The sequence below is a fragment of the Rissa tridactyla genome, chromosome 12, assembly GCF_028500815.1.
Source record: "Rissa tridactyla isolate bRisTri1 chromosome 12, bRisTri1.patW.cur.20221130, whole genome shotgun sequence".
NCBI classification, from domain to species: Eukaryota; Metazoa; Chordata; class Aves; order Charadriiformes; family Laridae; genus Rissa; species Rissa tridactyla.
In genome coordinates, this window is record NC_071477.1 from 5,434,670 (window position 1) to 5,450,472 (window position 15,803).

The 15,803-nt window shown below is 60.3% G+C and overlaps 1 protein-coding gene across 4 annotated transcripts in view; it reads right to left on the bottom strand.

The window, feature by feature from the left end:
• Nucleotides 1-217: 217 nt before the first annotated feature.
• NOL4L (nucleolar protein 4 like) overlaps nt 218-15,803 on the bottom strand; it is a 61,692-nt gene continuing 46,106 nt past the window's right edge. For all 4 annotated transcript variants that reach the window (XM_054218288.1, XM_054218291.1, XM_054218290.1 and 1 more), the window contains 6 exons: nt 5,876-6,147; nt 4,958-5,143; nt 4,687-4,878; nt 4,477-4,599; nt 4,004-4,205; nt 218-886 (listed from right to left, as the gene is read on the bottom strand). In XM_054218288.1, coding sequence (XP_054074263.1) covers nt 687-886; nt 4,004-4,205; nt 4,477-4,599; nt 4,687-4,878; nt 4,958-5,143; nt 5,876-6,147 — 1,175 coding nt within the window. In that variant the 3' untranslated portion in view covers nt 218-686. The remainder of the gene's footprint in view (nt 887-4,003; nt 4,206-4,476; nt 4,600-4,686; nt 4,879-4,957; nt 5,144-5,875; nt 6,148-15,803) is intronic.

Genomic DNA, 15,803 nt, shown 5'->3' on the forward strand with positions numbered 1-15,803 from the left:
GCTTGCTTGCTCCGTCGGTCAGCTGCCACCTACGCTTACTGGAGGTTGAGCAGCCTCGAAGTCTAGGGCTGGATGGCAAACTTGCTCCCTGTGGGACAAGGGCTCCCCAGAGAAACAGGCAGAGCTGCCTGGAAATTAGTAGTGTAGTGATATGGAATGTGTTATTTCACAGGAATAAATTCCTTCTGATCAGACAGACAAAAAAACTGGCAATCTGTACAAACTCAAAAGAATCCATTTTCAGAAAAATAAATTACTAAGGGGAGAGGAGGGTCCATTTCTCAATAAATATGTGATTCAGCTCACCTAAGACTTGGAAATTATCTGGGGACGGGAATCTAACATTTGGGTCCACAAAGGTTATTCTAAATACATCTGCAGCCCCAAACCTCCCCAGGCTCCCTTCTGCCCTTGAAAGTCCCACATCCTTCCAAGCTGCAGGTTTGGCTTCTGGTCGGCCGGACGCACGGGTGTTGGTATGCTTCAAGAACGTGTCCTTGTGCCTGAAGTCCCAGGTGCTTGGAGTGTAAAAGAAAACAGGTCTTTTGGATTCCACCTTCTAAAACTACATGTACCCGCCGTTTCACGGGAGGATGATAGTGGTCCTGAGCAGGACACCGCTGGGAGCCTCTTTCTAGCAGGTATAAATTGTCTTCTCGACAGAGGAGCGATGCAGACACGGGGAGTCAGTTCTGCTGTAAAATGAGGTTTTCCAGTTCGTCTGCAGATCGAAGCAGAAACGCCGCCGACTCTCGGTAGCCAGCGATCAGCTGCCGCACCGCGCTGATCTCCGTGGGGCTGAGCTGGGCAGCCTGCATTCCCCTGCTGGTGCTGTTGGAGGGGGCCGTGCTGGAGGCCCCACCTTTCATGCTGAGATCGGTCGGACCTGCCGAGGAAAAGCAAGAGAGAAGCTCAGGCAGAGCAGCCTTGTCCGCGTCTGTTCTCCCATGACGAGATTCCCAGTGGGAGCCGCTGCTCCACCGTGAGAAGCCCCAGCTCCCGCAGCAGCCAGCACAGGCCTCTACAACAGCCACAACCAGGGGAGAGACTTCAACTTCAGAGTCAAGGTGACAAAAGTCCCATCCTGCAGCCTGTCCCATCCACTCCACAAAGGGAAAGTCTGTGGCCACGCTTTTCCAGGAGCTAAACCTGTGCCTGAGGTTCCCTACCCATCCAAATGACCCACCACGTTCTGGTTTTTCCTTTGCATATGGCGAGTAACATCCCACACGAGGCGTGTTTCCCTGGTTTGGTGCTGGGTAACTGCCCGGCTCCTCTGCCCAGCACAGCAGCCAGGAGGAACCTTCCGGCAGGTTGCCCTGCCCAGGCTCTGGCACACCACCCCGGCCAGCAACGCGGTTACCTGCTCAGCCGTAGGTAGAAGGTTTGGGGGTAGGGGACCTAAATGTTCTTACTAGGCTGCACATTTCACAGAATCACAGAATCACAGAATGGCAGAGGTTGGAAGGGACCTCTGGAGATCATCCAGTCCAACCCCCTGCCAGAGCAGGGTCACCCAGAGCAGGTGGCACAGGAACGCATCCAGGCGGGTTTGGAATGTCTCCAGCGACGGAGACTCCACCACCTCTCTGGGCAGCCTGTGCCAGGGCTCTGCCACCCTCAAAGTAAAGAAGTTCCTCCTCATGTTGAGATGGAACTTCCTACGTTCAAGTTTGTGCCCGTTACCTCTTGTCCTGTCGCCGGGCACCACTGAAAAGAGCCTGGCCCCATCCTCCTGACACCCACCCTTTAAGTATTTATAAGCATTGATGAGACCTCAACTAAGTCGTCTTTTTTTCCCAGACTAAAAAGACCCAAATCCCTCAACCTTTCTTCATAAGAGAGGTGTTTCAGTCCCCTCATCATCCTGGTAGCCCTTAAACGCACACACCCAACTAGAAATGGAGCTAAGCGGGAAGATGTGTACTAGAGATGTGACAGTAGTCAGGGAGAGGAGGCAGGCGAGGCTGCAGCCTGGGGGTAAGGAGAAAGAGAAGCCACTGAACTAATTAATCCCCTGGCTGTGGGCTGGGGGGATTGCAGGCTGATGGAGCAGTTGGTGATGCTGGAGGAAGGCTTCAGGAGGGCTGAGCTCCTGCTGGGTGGCCTGACGCAGCGGTGGGACACGCAGGAAGGTGGAGCAGGGACCGGGGGCTGCAGCAGTTTGCAAACGGGGACAGGAGAGTTCAGCAGCCCCCCCCGAGACCAGGTGGGTCCCACTGGTGACGGTGGCAGGGAGGGGAGAGCATTGCCCTGGGGTGGGAAGGAAAGCATCCAAGGAAAGCAATGCTGGAGCAGCAAATGCTGCTGGAGGAGTGGCACCAGCAGAGGACTTCCACGCCAAGCTAATCAGCGCTCGGTGAAGGGGAGGAGGAGGCTCTCATGCGAAAGCGATTTCACTGGACAGAAAAGGCAGCAGTAAGCGGAGCCCATTTCCCGGCTCACCAAGGGGGAAGGAGCTGGGAATGGGGATGTGGGTTTGAGCAAGAATCGCCTTAGGTGGGGGATGGAGGGAGAAGACACTTCTGGGCAGCAAACCCCTGCAGGCTTTGTGCTCACGGAGGGAGGAGAAGGCGCAGCTCCTCGCAGCGCTCCTTGCCAGCGCTACGGCAGCACGCTCTTACCTCTAAAGGACTGGCAAAGAGCTTGGGCAAAGGGGAAAAAAAAAATAACTGCGAAGCAGTAAGTTTAAAAATTCATTAGAAAGAAGCAAGTTGCTGCTGTGTGCTGCTGCTGTGTGCTACACCCAGGGCCCGGCTGCTCCTCCCGGGGCTGCTCGGAGACAGTTCTGCAAGTTCGCTGCCTCTTGTCAAGGAGCCAGCGCTCACGGCGGGGCCGGGCGAGAGGAGGGTGCTGGGCAGCGCAGGGGGCTCTGGGGAGGAACCATAGCTGCCTCCGCCGTGGCTGCGAGGATTAGGTCTCAGCAGCTGGAGGCTAGGGTGGGATCTTTATTCAGGGTTAAGAAGCATTAGGAAGGGATGATAAGAGTTAATCCCAGACAGGCATCTCTCAGGGCTCCGGAAATCACATCCTTCCAAATCCTCACTCCTGTTGGGGCGGGCAGGGGCAGGGCAGGAGCCCAGAGCACACCGGGGCAAGCGAAGGTAGCCTGGAGATTGCCAAAGGTCTGGCCAAGGATTGGCATGGGCTTCAGCCCCTCCTGCGACGGCTGCCGGGAGGGCAAAGCCAGAGGGCTGCTGCCCAAGGGGAGACCCTTTGCCCCATCCCGCACCTCTTTCGCCTCGCCTGGGTGCCAGGGAGTCGCCAGGTACCACAGCACCTCCCCAGGTGCCCTGCTCGGCCCCAGGCTACTCCATTCTGTTCACTTGCTCCTAACTCAGCCGACCCCTCAAGCCTTGCTTGCTCCCTCCTCCTGCCATCCCTCCCTGCAGCCTCAGGTGCTCCGGCTGCTTTTCCCACGCAGCCCCCAGCCCCTCGCCATCCTTCCAATCTGCGGCAGGAGCTGGCTGCACCCCAGGCGCTGCTGCGGAGCCCCCAAACTTCACCATCCCTGTCCCCATCCCTGTCCCCACCTCCGAGAACAGCCAGGAGGCTCCTCTCAACCTCCCAACACAGGCTGGGAAAGGAACAGCTCATACTAGCAACGAGATCAGGGCAGCGATAGGCGCCTGCTCCTGTTAATAATTAATCACTGGTACAGATTCCCCTTTTTTTTAAGTGACACTCCTTCCCTCCACCAGTGCCACCTAGGCTGTCCTTCCAAGTTCAATTCAACAATTAACCACCTGCTGATGAGGCAAGCTGAGCAGCTGGGCAGAGGCCTCCGTCGGCTGCAGGAGAAGAGGGGTTTCGGAGCAGCTCCACATGGCAGCGGGAGAGATGCTGCCGTGACCGGGCTCAGTGTGAGCCACAGCAGCAGCCCCTGCTTTCCCCCAGTGCCCAGCTCCAGCAGAGCGCAGAATGCCCGGGCACGGGGTGGAGGTGATGGCTGGGTGAGCTCCCTGTGCTGCCGCGGGACCCGGTGCAGCATGTGGCCACTTACCGTTACTGTGGTTGCCCGTCTGGAGGGAGGTGGGTGGCTGCAGGCTGCCCCCCAGGGACCCGTAGCCACGGTAGCTGTAGTTCAGGCTTCCATTGATGTAGACCGGGTCTTGGGAGTAAGATGAAGCTGGCAGTGAATAGGAGGAGTGGGTGATGGCTGTGGAGTCTCTGGAGTGCTGCTTGTCTAGAGCGATCGGTTCGTCCTGCACGGAGGAAACACAGACTTACTCCAGCGTGAAGCCCGACCATCCTCTGCGGACAGTGGGAGGGACAGCGTGGGGACGCCTGGTCTCCCACAGTGTGGCCAGCACAAACCAATGTCCCCAGCCCCGCTGTCCTGAGTCTCAGGATGCAACACAGGAACCTGCTCTGTAGCCCTTCGACTTTTAGAAAGGCTTTTAAAAATGCTTTGCCAAATTGGCCAGAAACTTCTCTTATTTTCCCCAAACCCACCTCCGGCCACGAGCACTGTACCTGGGAGGTCTGATAGATCTCCAGCCGCATCCTCTTGGCTGCTTTCCGTGTTTCGCTCTCACAGGCGGCGGCCAGGATGTTCTCCGCCATGGCCGAGGTCAGGTGCGGCGGCGTGGGCCTGGTCTGTGGAGACACAAGCAGAGAAGGTGCTCAGGGACCTGCTGCCCCAGGGGCGGTGGTGAGCGGCAGAGTAGTGGGGCGGCCGCTCACCATCTCCATCCCGTTCTTCTTCATGCGGCGGCAGGACTTGAGGTAGGTGCGGATGCGCTTGCGCGCCCGCTCCTGGAACTCGGGGAACTGCCGACTGCAGGACTCGATGATGGCCTGGATCTTCTCCTTGGGCTGCTTAGAGATGGGAACCATCCGGTCCAGGTTCTCGTCCACAAAAAGGCGCACAAACATCTGCAAAGGAGAAGACAGACAGTGGGAACACCGAGACGAGAGGCAGGTGGGCTCGCCCTCCCTGAGCAGCCCTCCTTACATTGAAGGCCTTTAGCCTCTCCGGGTCCATCCCCTCCGAGTCATTTATCTTATCGTTGTCTTCGTGGTCATCATGATCATCGTCATCTTCGTCGGCCGTGGGGGCCCTGCCAACAGTCAGGTCCTCGGGACAGCCGCTGACCTCTGTCTTGATGGAGTCATAGCTGCCAGAGCTGTACGGAGGGGACTGAGAGGAGACAGGGGTTACCACAAGCCCTCGTCTGCCCGCCGCTGCCCACAATCCTGAGGAAAAAGCCCTTTCTCCTTGGCTCACTGCTTCTGGCCCATCTCCTGATGTTCCACTGCAACTTGGAGAGATGAACCGAGGGATGAGCTCCTCCAAGTGACAGTTCCTGCCTGCCTCGGGCAGGGGTGACACGCCAGCCTCAGGGACCGTGTGATGGCCCAAAGCACGTGGGGCAGTGTAGCTCTGGCTGGTGGGGGCCGTGGTTCTGCCTGACCCTGTGGGAAACGCTGCCCGGACCCAGCGGGAATGGGCTCCTCCTTGCAGGGGGGCAGCGGCACAGCTGGTCGGGGAGGAGGCCCTGCAGCGCTCTGGCTGTGGAGCAGGCAAAGCACGGGGGATGCTCCCCAGCTCCCCCAAACCATCCCTCCAACTCTCCCCACGATTTCTGCCGAGCAGCAGCAGCCCTGAGGCTGGAGGACGGCCAGGCACAGCAGCTCTGCCGCAGCAAGTGTGGCACTCATCTGTCCTTCCCTCCCTACAAGGGACAGACTCCCGGGCCACCCCGCTGTGCTTTCCTGGCACGGGGGCAGGAGCCATATCCCTGCCTGGCCTCAGGCACCTCACATGCGGTTGCTCTCAGCGTGCCATGCCCCGCACCAGCTCCGGCTGGGGATGCGTGGCCACCCCATCTCACCCAGCCCCGGTGGCAGCCACCTGCAGCCTGGGCCGTACCTCTGCCGTAGTCTTCACCGCGTACTTGACCCTGCTGCGCAGCCCGTCGGCGCTGCAGCCGTCCGACTGGTAGGAAGGGGTGACGTGGGCAGGCGCGAGCTTGTCGCAGAGGTTGATGGGCTGGTCGTCGGCAGAGGCGGTGAAGTCCATGGGGGCCGCGGTGCCATTCCCGTTCATTTCGGGGAAGGCACTGTCGCCCTGCGTGCTGCTGGAGGTGGAGGGGTTCAGGGTGGAGGAGCCATTCCCGCTGCAGCTCTCTGACGAGGAGTCATCTGCAAGGAAGGGTGTGTGGTCACCCCCATGGTGCCCTGCGACCATGTCCCTGAGGTGGGTAAGTGGCTCTGCCCCTGACAGTGCCAGCCTCCCCAGAGCCCGCCTGCGGGACCACGGGCACGTGCAGCGAGGACACGGCACTGCTTGGAAAGCCCCTGCCTGGCCAGGGCTGCTCTGGGCTCACTTGGTGGCCAAGTTGCCACAGGTGCCACTGGGAGCCAGGCCTGCACAGCCGTGCTTTGTGCCCTGGGATGCAGCAGCTGGAGGGACAGACACCGGTGCCCACGGCTGCAGGGCCATCACACATCTCTGCTCCCTCATCCCTCAAAGCATGCTGGCTGCTGCCATGCCCTGCGCCTGGGCCACTAGTCCCTCCGGCAGGTGACAGTCCCCACGCCTCCACCTGGGGCCACAGGCGGTTTGGCTTGAATAAGAACTTTGGAATTTGGTCCTTTTCGGTTTCTGTTTGCATTGCAGGGAGGAGAAGGGGGCACTGCCTCTCCCCGCCGGGTCCCTCGCCTCCTGGCACGGTCCTCCCAGCCCCATTTGGGGCTGGGTGTGGTGGGAGGCAACGAGCTCCAGCACTGGTGGCTCGGGGACACGCTGCTCTGCAGAGTGCTGGGGTCTGGGGATGGCACACGAGGACAGGCTCACTTGGATGGGAAAACCCTGAGTTCATGCCACCTGGAAGCAGCGTTAGGAGCTTGGTTCACAGCGGGCACACTGCCCAGCAAGGCTCCTTGGCACCCTGCTGCTGGGATGGGGCAGGGACTGCACGGACGTCCCTCCTGTCCCACTGAAAGCACAAGTGACCTCCTACAGCCTACGTGGACACTCCTGTTTCCACCTGGCCCAGAGCCATCCCCATGGCAGCTGCACGGCCACCCCTTTCCCCCACCACCTGAACGGGGAGACCCCATGGCCCAGGGGTCCAGCCACGGCGGTGCCACGCACACCCGGCGCACAGCCCGGCTCCTGCTCCATCTTGGTTACATCCACACCTCCAGGGCCTGGCACTGTCCCCTGCCCGTGCATGGCTCCCACCATGCCAGTCTCCTGCCTTGTGCTGCTCTGGAGAACACTGCGGCCGTGGCAGAGAGCCCAGCCCTGCCCATGCCCGGCGCTGCCTGCACCCAGCCCTGCCTGCACCCAGCCCTGCCTGCACCCGGCCAAAGAGCCCAGCCCCGGGGCCAGGCACGACATTTTCAAACTGCTCAGCCCGCTTCCCCTTCCCTCCCCCTCGCTGCAGTAAATCCTTTATTTCATTAGGTGCCTCCGCGAGAGGGAAAGGGCGAAGCACGTGGGGAGCCGCTTCCTGCGCTAGCGTGCGCCGGGCGGTGAACAAAGAAGCTGCCGGCAGCGACAAGCAGATGGCGGTCCCCGCGCCCGGCCCGCGCCGCCGCAGGACAATGGGGTCGGACTGCGGGGTGGTCCCGGCACCGTAACGACAGCTCCCAGTGCATGGGTGCCATGTCCAAAGGTGTGTGGGGTGTCAGGATGGCGCCCGGGTGCTGCCACCCATCCTCCTCCTCCCCCCGCCAGCGCCCGCGGCAAACTTTAATGAGAGGCTCGGCGAGGGCTCCTGTGACTGCGCAGCAGCCCAGGACTTTGTATCCCTTAAAATAAACAGACTTGAGGACACTTGGGCATCCAAGCAGACCGTGGGGGCCGGCCGGGGCTGCCGCCATGTGTCCCCAGCTGCCCCGGGCGACAGTGCTCGCTGCCCAGCCTCACGCCTGCGCCAAGGCTGCTCCTGGCCCCGTGAGCCCCTAAATTAAAAGGTCCCCTCTTGAGCCCCCTGCTCAGCGGAGCTCCCTCCCCCTCCTTTCCCTTGCGCTGATCCACTTATTCGTCTGAGCAATGACCAGAACTGACCTAATCCCCGGGGTGGTGTTTAAGTGCCGGGTGCTCCGGCCCAGCGGCAGGCGTCACCCTCCCCAGCACAGGGCTGGCTCCAGGGAGAGCCCCTTGCTCCTGGCTGGGGCTGAGCGCTGGCTCTGGAGTGTGGGGCTCTGGGGGAACTCAGCAGCCAGCACTACCCTGCGGCACCCTCCGAGCCACCCCCCAGGACCGGCTCTGGTCTCCTGCCCCTGTGCCGTGGACAGTGGGGCTCCAGCGGGCAGCTGCAGCCTGAATCATGGCAGCAGGGCATTTGCTGCTGGCTCAGCCCAGCCCAGAGGGGCAGGATACCAGCGGCATTGCCACCTCCTGCCCCTACACCCCTCCTTGTCCCAAAGCACTGGGGTCTGGGGCTCTCAGGCTCCTGTGGGTTTTGCTCTCCAACTTGCGGGAGATGCAGCCCGGCTTGCCTGGATCAGCTCCTACACCAGCGTGTGCTCCTCGGGGCTCTCTGCCCCAGCCAGGCTGCTGCACCTCTGCCCCACACACACTTTGCCAGGGTGCGCATCCAGACCCACCCCCGGCACTCTCTGCCCTCAGCGTGGGCGCAGGAGCGGTGCCGGCTTCGCCATGGCCCCGTGCAGCAGCGGGCAGGTGGCTGGGGGCATGGAGGCCTCCCTGCCTGTGGGATGGCGGCCGTCCCTCCCCCTGCTCCGCTCTGCGCGCCAGGCGAGACGGGGCTCCCAGAGGGAGGCTCCAGCCTCATCCAGCGATGCCTCTCGGAAGGATTAAGGAGAATTATTCCCGTGCGCCGAGGCACGAGCCGCACGCCAGGCCCCACCGTCAGCCCGGGCACAGCCGCAGCAACAGCGCCGCGGGGCCAATCAGCGCCCGGCCCCCAGGCCAATGGCAGGGACCTCCTGCCAGCTCCCGGGGCCACAGGCAGCCCCCGGCACGGCTGCCTGCACAGAGTGGCGGCTGGAGGCCCTCCACGCCGCGAAAACCCCGCCAGGCAAGGGGCAACAAGAGAAGCATCACTTGGGAGAAGACAGTTCAGGTGCCCTGAGCATCCCCAACTGCCCCGGACATCCCCAACCTGCCTGCGCATCCCTGCTTTGCTCTGAGCATCCTCAATCTGCCCTGGGCATTCCTGCATCACTCTGGGCATCCTCAACCTGCCCTGGGCATCCCTGCATTGCTCTGCGCACGTTCGACCTGCCCTGAGCATCCCCAGCCTCTCCCATTACATGCCCAGCCTGCCCCGAGCATCCCTGCATTGCTCTGAGCACCTTCAACCTTCTCTGAACATCCCAAAACTGCCTTAAGCACCACCACTCCTCCCTGGATATCCCGCTCTGACCTTGTCCACCCACCTCCAGCTTCCCCGTGGCCACCAGCCCTGCCCCTGGTCCCTGCAGATCCTGTCCCAGTTGGCAGTGCCAGTCCTACACTGGCTGCTCACAGTGGGCAGGATTCTGGATCCCCGATTTCTCAATGTCTCGGTATTTCTTTTGTGTTGCACAAAACACACACAGTAGCTGCAAATCAGATTTCTACCCGACTCCGCTGCATTTACGAACCTTGGGTTTGCTACAGCCAAAAAATATTGAAAGCAAAGAGGAAGATGTCTCCAGGAACCTGTTCAGGTGGAATAAGAAAATGAAATGGGAATCTAACATAAGGGACCAGCACCTGCTAAAAGAACAATTTAGTTTAAACCAAAGCTGAACGTAAGTAAATAACGAGGTCTTTAAACACACTAGCTACAGATAATTTTCTTATTTATATATTTTTGCAGGTTATGCTCTCCCAGAAGCTCCGCATATAAAGTGGTGGATTAATCTCAGCCTTGCAAGCAGAGAAACAGCCACAAATGCAGATTGCTGAGGTCCTTGGGTCCGAACGGGAATGGCCTCAGCCAGCTTAAAAACGCGGATGTGCTCGGGAGGGAGCGCTGCGCTCTCCTGGTTGGCGCGGATGGGACGGTGCCAGGGACGGTGCCGGTGCCCAGTGCTGCTCCCCAGACAGCTTCACTGGGATATCTCCAACCCCTGGCCAGCCCCGAGCAGTGCCCAGGGCACCCCGCAGTGAAGCAGGACCTGGGGGAGACACAGCAGGACCCCTCCCACCTCGGATGCCACGACCTGGTTTATGCTCCTGCTCTGCCGACAGCAGCTGTGGCAGCACACGGAGCAGCGGCGGGGCTGTGTTGGTCCTGCTCCCAGAGAATCACCGTTTTGGTAAAACCCACCAAACTTCTGAGCTTGGAGAGGTTTTCTGCAGACTGCCAGCGAGTGCCCAAAACACACGTAACGAGCAGGGCTCCGGCAGCAGCAGGCGAGCAAGGCCAGGCTGCGCAGCCATGAATATATTCATTATCAACCAGCACGAGCCTGGTGAGCTCCCCGCTCGCGGCTGGAGCTTGGCTGCACGAGGAGCCCCTCTAATGAGGATAATTGGGAGCCCCCCTGCTCCACCCCCGTGCCCTAATTGAAGCAGATGGAACTGTAAAAACAATGTCACTTCTAACCGGTTTGATCTTTGGGTTGGAAAACGGAATATTTCGTTCTCCTGTTTTAATCCCCTGGAGCCGGGGCTCCGCACGCTGGAGGTGGAGGAGACCCTGGCACTGCGTGGGGGATGCTGGTGAGGCTGGAGAGCCCAATGGAAGCTGGCCAGCCCCAAGGTCCCTGGAGCACTGCCCTCCTCAGCCCCATCACAGAGGCCAGGATGTGGCTGGGCAAGCGGCGAGGCCATCGAGGAGGCCATGGGAAGCCACCTCGTGCCTCTGCTGTGGCCTCGGCCTCTCCTCGGCAGCGCCGAGCCCAGGAGAGTGAGAAGCAAAATGGCTTCTTGGGCTGCGATGCTGGGGGAGGAGGGGATCAGTCACTTATTAAATGAATTAATCAGGGCTCAGCGTTTTCATTTTGAAGAGGCTGCTGGATTATCCTTGATTTCTGTGGCGCTGGATTTGCGGAGATCAGGAGGGGAAGGGGCGATTTCCAACACCTGCTCCCCAGGAGATTTTACGGCGGGGAAGTGGTTGGGTTTAACGTCTCTGTCGGCGAAGGCCACCGCACCGCTCTCCAAAGGCAGAGTTAAAGATGAATGGGGCAAATTGTTCCTCCTCCTGTCACATCTCCAGAGCGGAGACAAAACCTCTTTTGACTCAGAAAACAATGAGCTTATATAAGAGCCAGCGGCCCACGGAAACCTCGCCGCAGCCCCGCACCGCGCGGCGGGCCAGGGGCCACCCGGTCCTGCCCGTGCCCCACTGTGGCGCAAGCCCCCAGCCACCACCGGGGCAGCTGGGCTTGGCCACCGCCTGCCCGGCCTCGGGCGCTACAGCCAGCCCCGGGGCCTGCCTTGGTCCCTCGTGGACCACCATGGAGCCACCAGCCGTGGCCCTGCCTGCCCATGGCCGGCAGGGTGATGGTTGAGGTTGGTGTTGCCGGTTGACTCCCCATCACTACCGGGAGGGGATTGCCCCGTTTCCACCCCGCCGTGGCACCAGTGCTGGCTGGAGCTGTACACCCAGCCCGAGAGCGGCTGTCGGGAGGGCGCAGAGCATCCCACCGCCGCCTGCCTGGAACAACAGCCAGGAAGATGAAAAGTGCCATAAATTATTCACTCACAAAAGAGACGAGAAGGGGGAAGAAGGGGAGGAGGAAAGCCTGCAAGGAAGGGATACTTAATACAAATTAGAGAGACCGAGTGGGAGCGGGGGCCCCGTGGGGGGCCATGGCTGGGCAGCAGTGCCGCATTCATTAGGGCAAGCGAGCAGGACCCTGGGGCTCTCGCACCCACGACTGGGCGGTGAGCGGCAGGAGAGGCCCTGGCCATGCACTGGCTGCCATGGCCACCCCAGTTCCACACCGCTCACACGGCCGGAGCCCAAAGCCTATTTTCTCCAGGTCCTGCCCGGCTCATTGCCTCCAAGATGCATAAGAAAGAAAAAAGAAATGTCGCTGGGGGCCAGGGAGCAGTGGGGCTGGCCGGTGTCCAGTTAAGGCACTCTATTTCCTGTCTTCCTTCGTTAATGCAAACCTCGTTATGTCCCAGACAAAGTGTCCACCCTCTGCCCTCCCTCCCTGGGTCCCTGCCTTCGACCAGAGCCCTCGACGAGCCAGACATCTGGCACGGCTGGACACAATGCGCGTCCGCAGGCGAGCCCGGCCGGACAAGGCAGCGCTGTGCGGCCAGCTCCCCCTCCTTCGGCATGAAAGGTGCCCCCCGGTGCCGTCTCCCCCCGGCTCCACTGCCCAGCCTGTGGGAGCAGCTCCCTCTGTCACCGGGACCTCACCGCTCTGGCCCCATGACGGACATTTTCCCGTGCACTGAAGCTCGGCAGCTCCCGCTGCAGAAAGCAGCCTTGCCACAAATGTGCTCTGTCTCTCGGTTTTCCCTTCTCCTGATCCCTGTCCCTCCTGCGGCTGCTCCTCCAGCCACCTCGCTGCTTGAGGGATGCCCGCGGGGAAGGAGGTGGTGCAGACTAAGCCTCTCCTTGTGCCACTGCCGCTGGCAGCCACCCGGATCCTGCCGCAGGGAGGGGACATGCTGTGGCCCTGCGCTGCCCGGGCACTGCCTCTCCCCATGCCAAACGGGTTTGGTGGCTTTGGGCAGGGTTGACGCCAAGCCAGTGCCTCCAGCACAGACCTGTCACCAGAGAGACCCTGCTGCTCACCCCCAGTCCTTCCGTCAGGACAGAGCAGGGACCGTCCCCAAGCCACCGGGCTCTGCACACCTCCCAGGCAAGGGACACACTGCGGGGCTCACCCTGCTGTCCCTGATCACCCCTTAGGCTGGGGGTGCTCAGATTTGCGGATTCTGCTCCAGACCAGGGAATAGCCCCCCTCCAAAACACAAGCAGGATGAACCGATCGACTTGGCAGAGCCCACATCAGCCAGGAGGGAGCCCTGAGTCAAGTTCAGCACAAGGGGCTGGTGAAGCCACCATGGCCCCGCAGCGCCCGTGCTGCACTTCTCAGCCTTGCAGCAGGAAAGGGCAGCTCTTCAAAAGAAGCCGAAAGGAGGGTGTTTATCACTGGCGAGGGCCTTTGCTCGGGAGGAGCAGACGTGCCCCTGAAAGAGGTCACAGGGAACGGAGCCACCAGCCGAGACCGCTCAGGCAGGGCAGGGACGTGCTCGCTGACTTCTGCTGCGGGGACAGCGTGGTGTGGGGACACCCGAGGGAGAGGGGAAATATATGCCTAAGCAAAATAAGATAAGGTCACGTCTAACTGCTGTAAGGCCTGAATGCTGGTCCTAGTCTTGTTTAAGCTTTGAGCTACGGCTTCTGGGAGGGTGAAATCCAACGCTGGTGCAGGAAGCCCTGAAAACAGTGAGGACTTTACAGCCTGGGAAAAGCAAGGGTCTCAGGGCTCGCAGACCACCTCTTGCAATGGCCAGCCACCGCATGGCTGTCTGTGCATCTGCTGTGGCTTCTCTGTGGCTGGCAAAGGTGCGTTTGTGTTCACCTGAAGCAGGGATGGGGCCGGCCGAGGAAAGCCCCGGTGGTGGTGGGGAAGCGGGAACCTGCGGTAAGTGACCTTGCTGTGGTGACGTGAGGAGGGTGCCATCGCCCCGCGGCCATGTACCAGCTGTCGGGGAAGTGCAGGTGTGGAGCAGGGCATCACGGCTGCCCTGGGGACGGAGCCATGGACGGGGTCCTGCAGGCAGGGGCTGAGCTCACTGTGCAGGCACGGGCTTGGCTTCTGGTCTGCACTTGGCAAGAAGGCTGCTCTCCTCCCCAGAAAATGCTCTGCTTGGTTGGTGGCTCAGGGAACCTGGTGATGTGCAGCACATCGTGGACATATCGCCAAATAACGGTGGTGTGACCCGGAGCTGTGGGACCCATGCTGTACAAGAAGAAAGACGACCATGCTGGGGACGGGTCAGTGCTGTCCCTGCCGGTCCCCGGGCAGGGTGTCCAGAGGAGCAACATGCCCTAGCTACTCCCGGGACGGCGTCCTGAAATAATGCCTGCCTGCACATCCTTGAGGTCCCTCCTTGGAGCACTCCTGAGGGATGTCCCCAACACCCAGGAGCCTTTCCTGCCAGCCACCTCAAGGGATGCCCCCGAGGAGCACGTGCCTTCGCAGTTAAGTAGGTTAAGAAAGTCCTTTCTCCAAGGTCTGGATTAGCCACTGCTGCTCCAGGCAGAACAGGCTCAGCGGTGACACTGCCAGAGAGGACTGCACGCAGGGACCGCAGCTGGAACGGGATCGGTCCCAACATGGTGCCATGAAGTGATCCCATGCCCCCCATGCAGGGAAAGCAGATCTTATACCTAGGAGCTTTCCCTGCTCTTCAAAAAGATGGGGCAGGCTGAGCTGAAGCAGCAACCCCTGCTCGTGGGCGATGGAGTAGGATGCACGGCCAGGGATGAGGCAAGATGTAGCCTATTAGCAGGAAAGATGGAGGCGTCTTCTACATTAATTCAAGTACTTTGCCGTGTCACATACACGGCAGTTCAGGGTCTGCCTGCTGCTTTCTTTTCAAGGCCATTGCTCTCACCGCCAGGTCACAGTGTCCCCATGATAAGAAACCCCGCTCAGACCCACACACCAGACTAAACCGGGAGGTTTTGCGATGCTGCACTCGCCTGTGAACGCAGACAGGCTCCAAAGATGGACAGACCAGCTGAAGCTGCTGCCACAAGACAGGGCCAGGCACCAGACCTGCACTCAGCTATGAGTGGGCATGGAACACCTTCAGGGACAGCAATGGGCATGGGGGACAGCGAGACAGCACAGCTTTCATGGTCACTTTGCTCCGAACGCGTGCTGGCTCCCACAGACACATCCCTCCAGGATGTCCTGCACAATAGCTCCGTTTCAGCAGCAAAGGGTTCGTGTTGATTTTGCTGTCGCTTTGGGTAGCCGACGGCTTCCTGCGGGCACATATGCTGTGAGCAACATCCGATGGGGAAGGGATGTTGCAGGGAGCTTCACGTTTTCCGTGCTGGGGCCCGCAGGATGAGTAACAAAGGAAAATGGAAGGAGTGAGTGTTTGCATGTCGGCGTCCCTGCTCAGAGCTGGCCAGTGCATCCTGCATCCCGCTGTGCACCCGCCAACCCGGCAGGAGCCCGGGCTCTGCTGCCGAGACTCTCCCAGTGGTGCCTTCTCTGTCCCTTACCCACTAAAGTCATTAGGTCTAATTTGTTCTCCCTGCTGTTCCAAGGGCTGAGGCTGGTTGCAGCGTGGTTATACTGGGCCAAGGTTTCTGGGCACGGAGACAAAAGAAGGTGTTGGCTTTCGTCCTAGCTGCTTCTTACCTCTCTGAAGATTTAGCAGATACCTGCATATCAAAGCATGGGATGATGGTTCCCTGCTCTCCCACTTCTCTGGATGTCATACCGCTCTTCTTGTATGCCATAGGAGAGCACTCGCTCCTCCCAAGTCTCTGAAAGACCCGGAGTTGGTGCTTCGGTACTTTAAACAAGACTTTTTTAACAAGCGCGTTAGATGATACTGCTCTCCTACTAGGCAACTCTTCATTAAAACTTTATACTTTAGGAACCCTTTCACAGAAGACACACTCCAAACATCCTGCCCGTCAGACAGCAGCAAGCAAGAGAAATTTAGTAAATCAAAAGGATTTCCAGAGGGAGGAGAATACCGAGTCCTGAACAAGCTCCCGACTGAAAGAGGTGGCGTGCGACCAGACCCCGCTGCAGTGCCGGGATGCTCGGAGCTGAGCCCAGCGGGGCTCGCTGCAGCACTGGCTGTGTCTCCCACAGCTGGTGGAAGAAGGCTAGAGCTCTGCAGGGCTGCTGCGGGGCACGGTTGACAGCTGAGCGCGGGAGATGTGGAC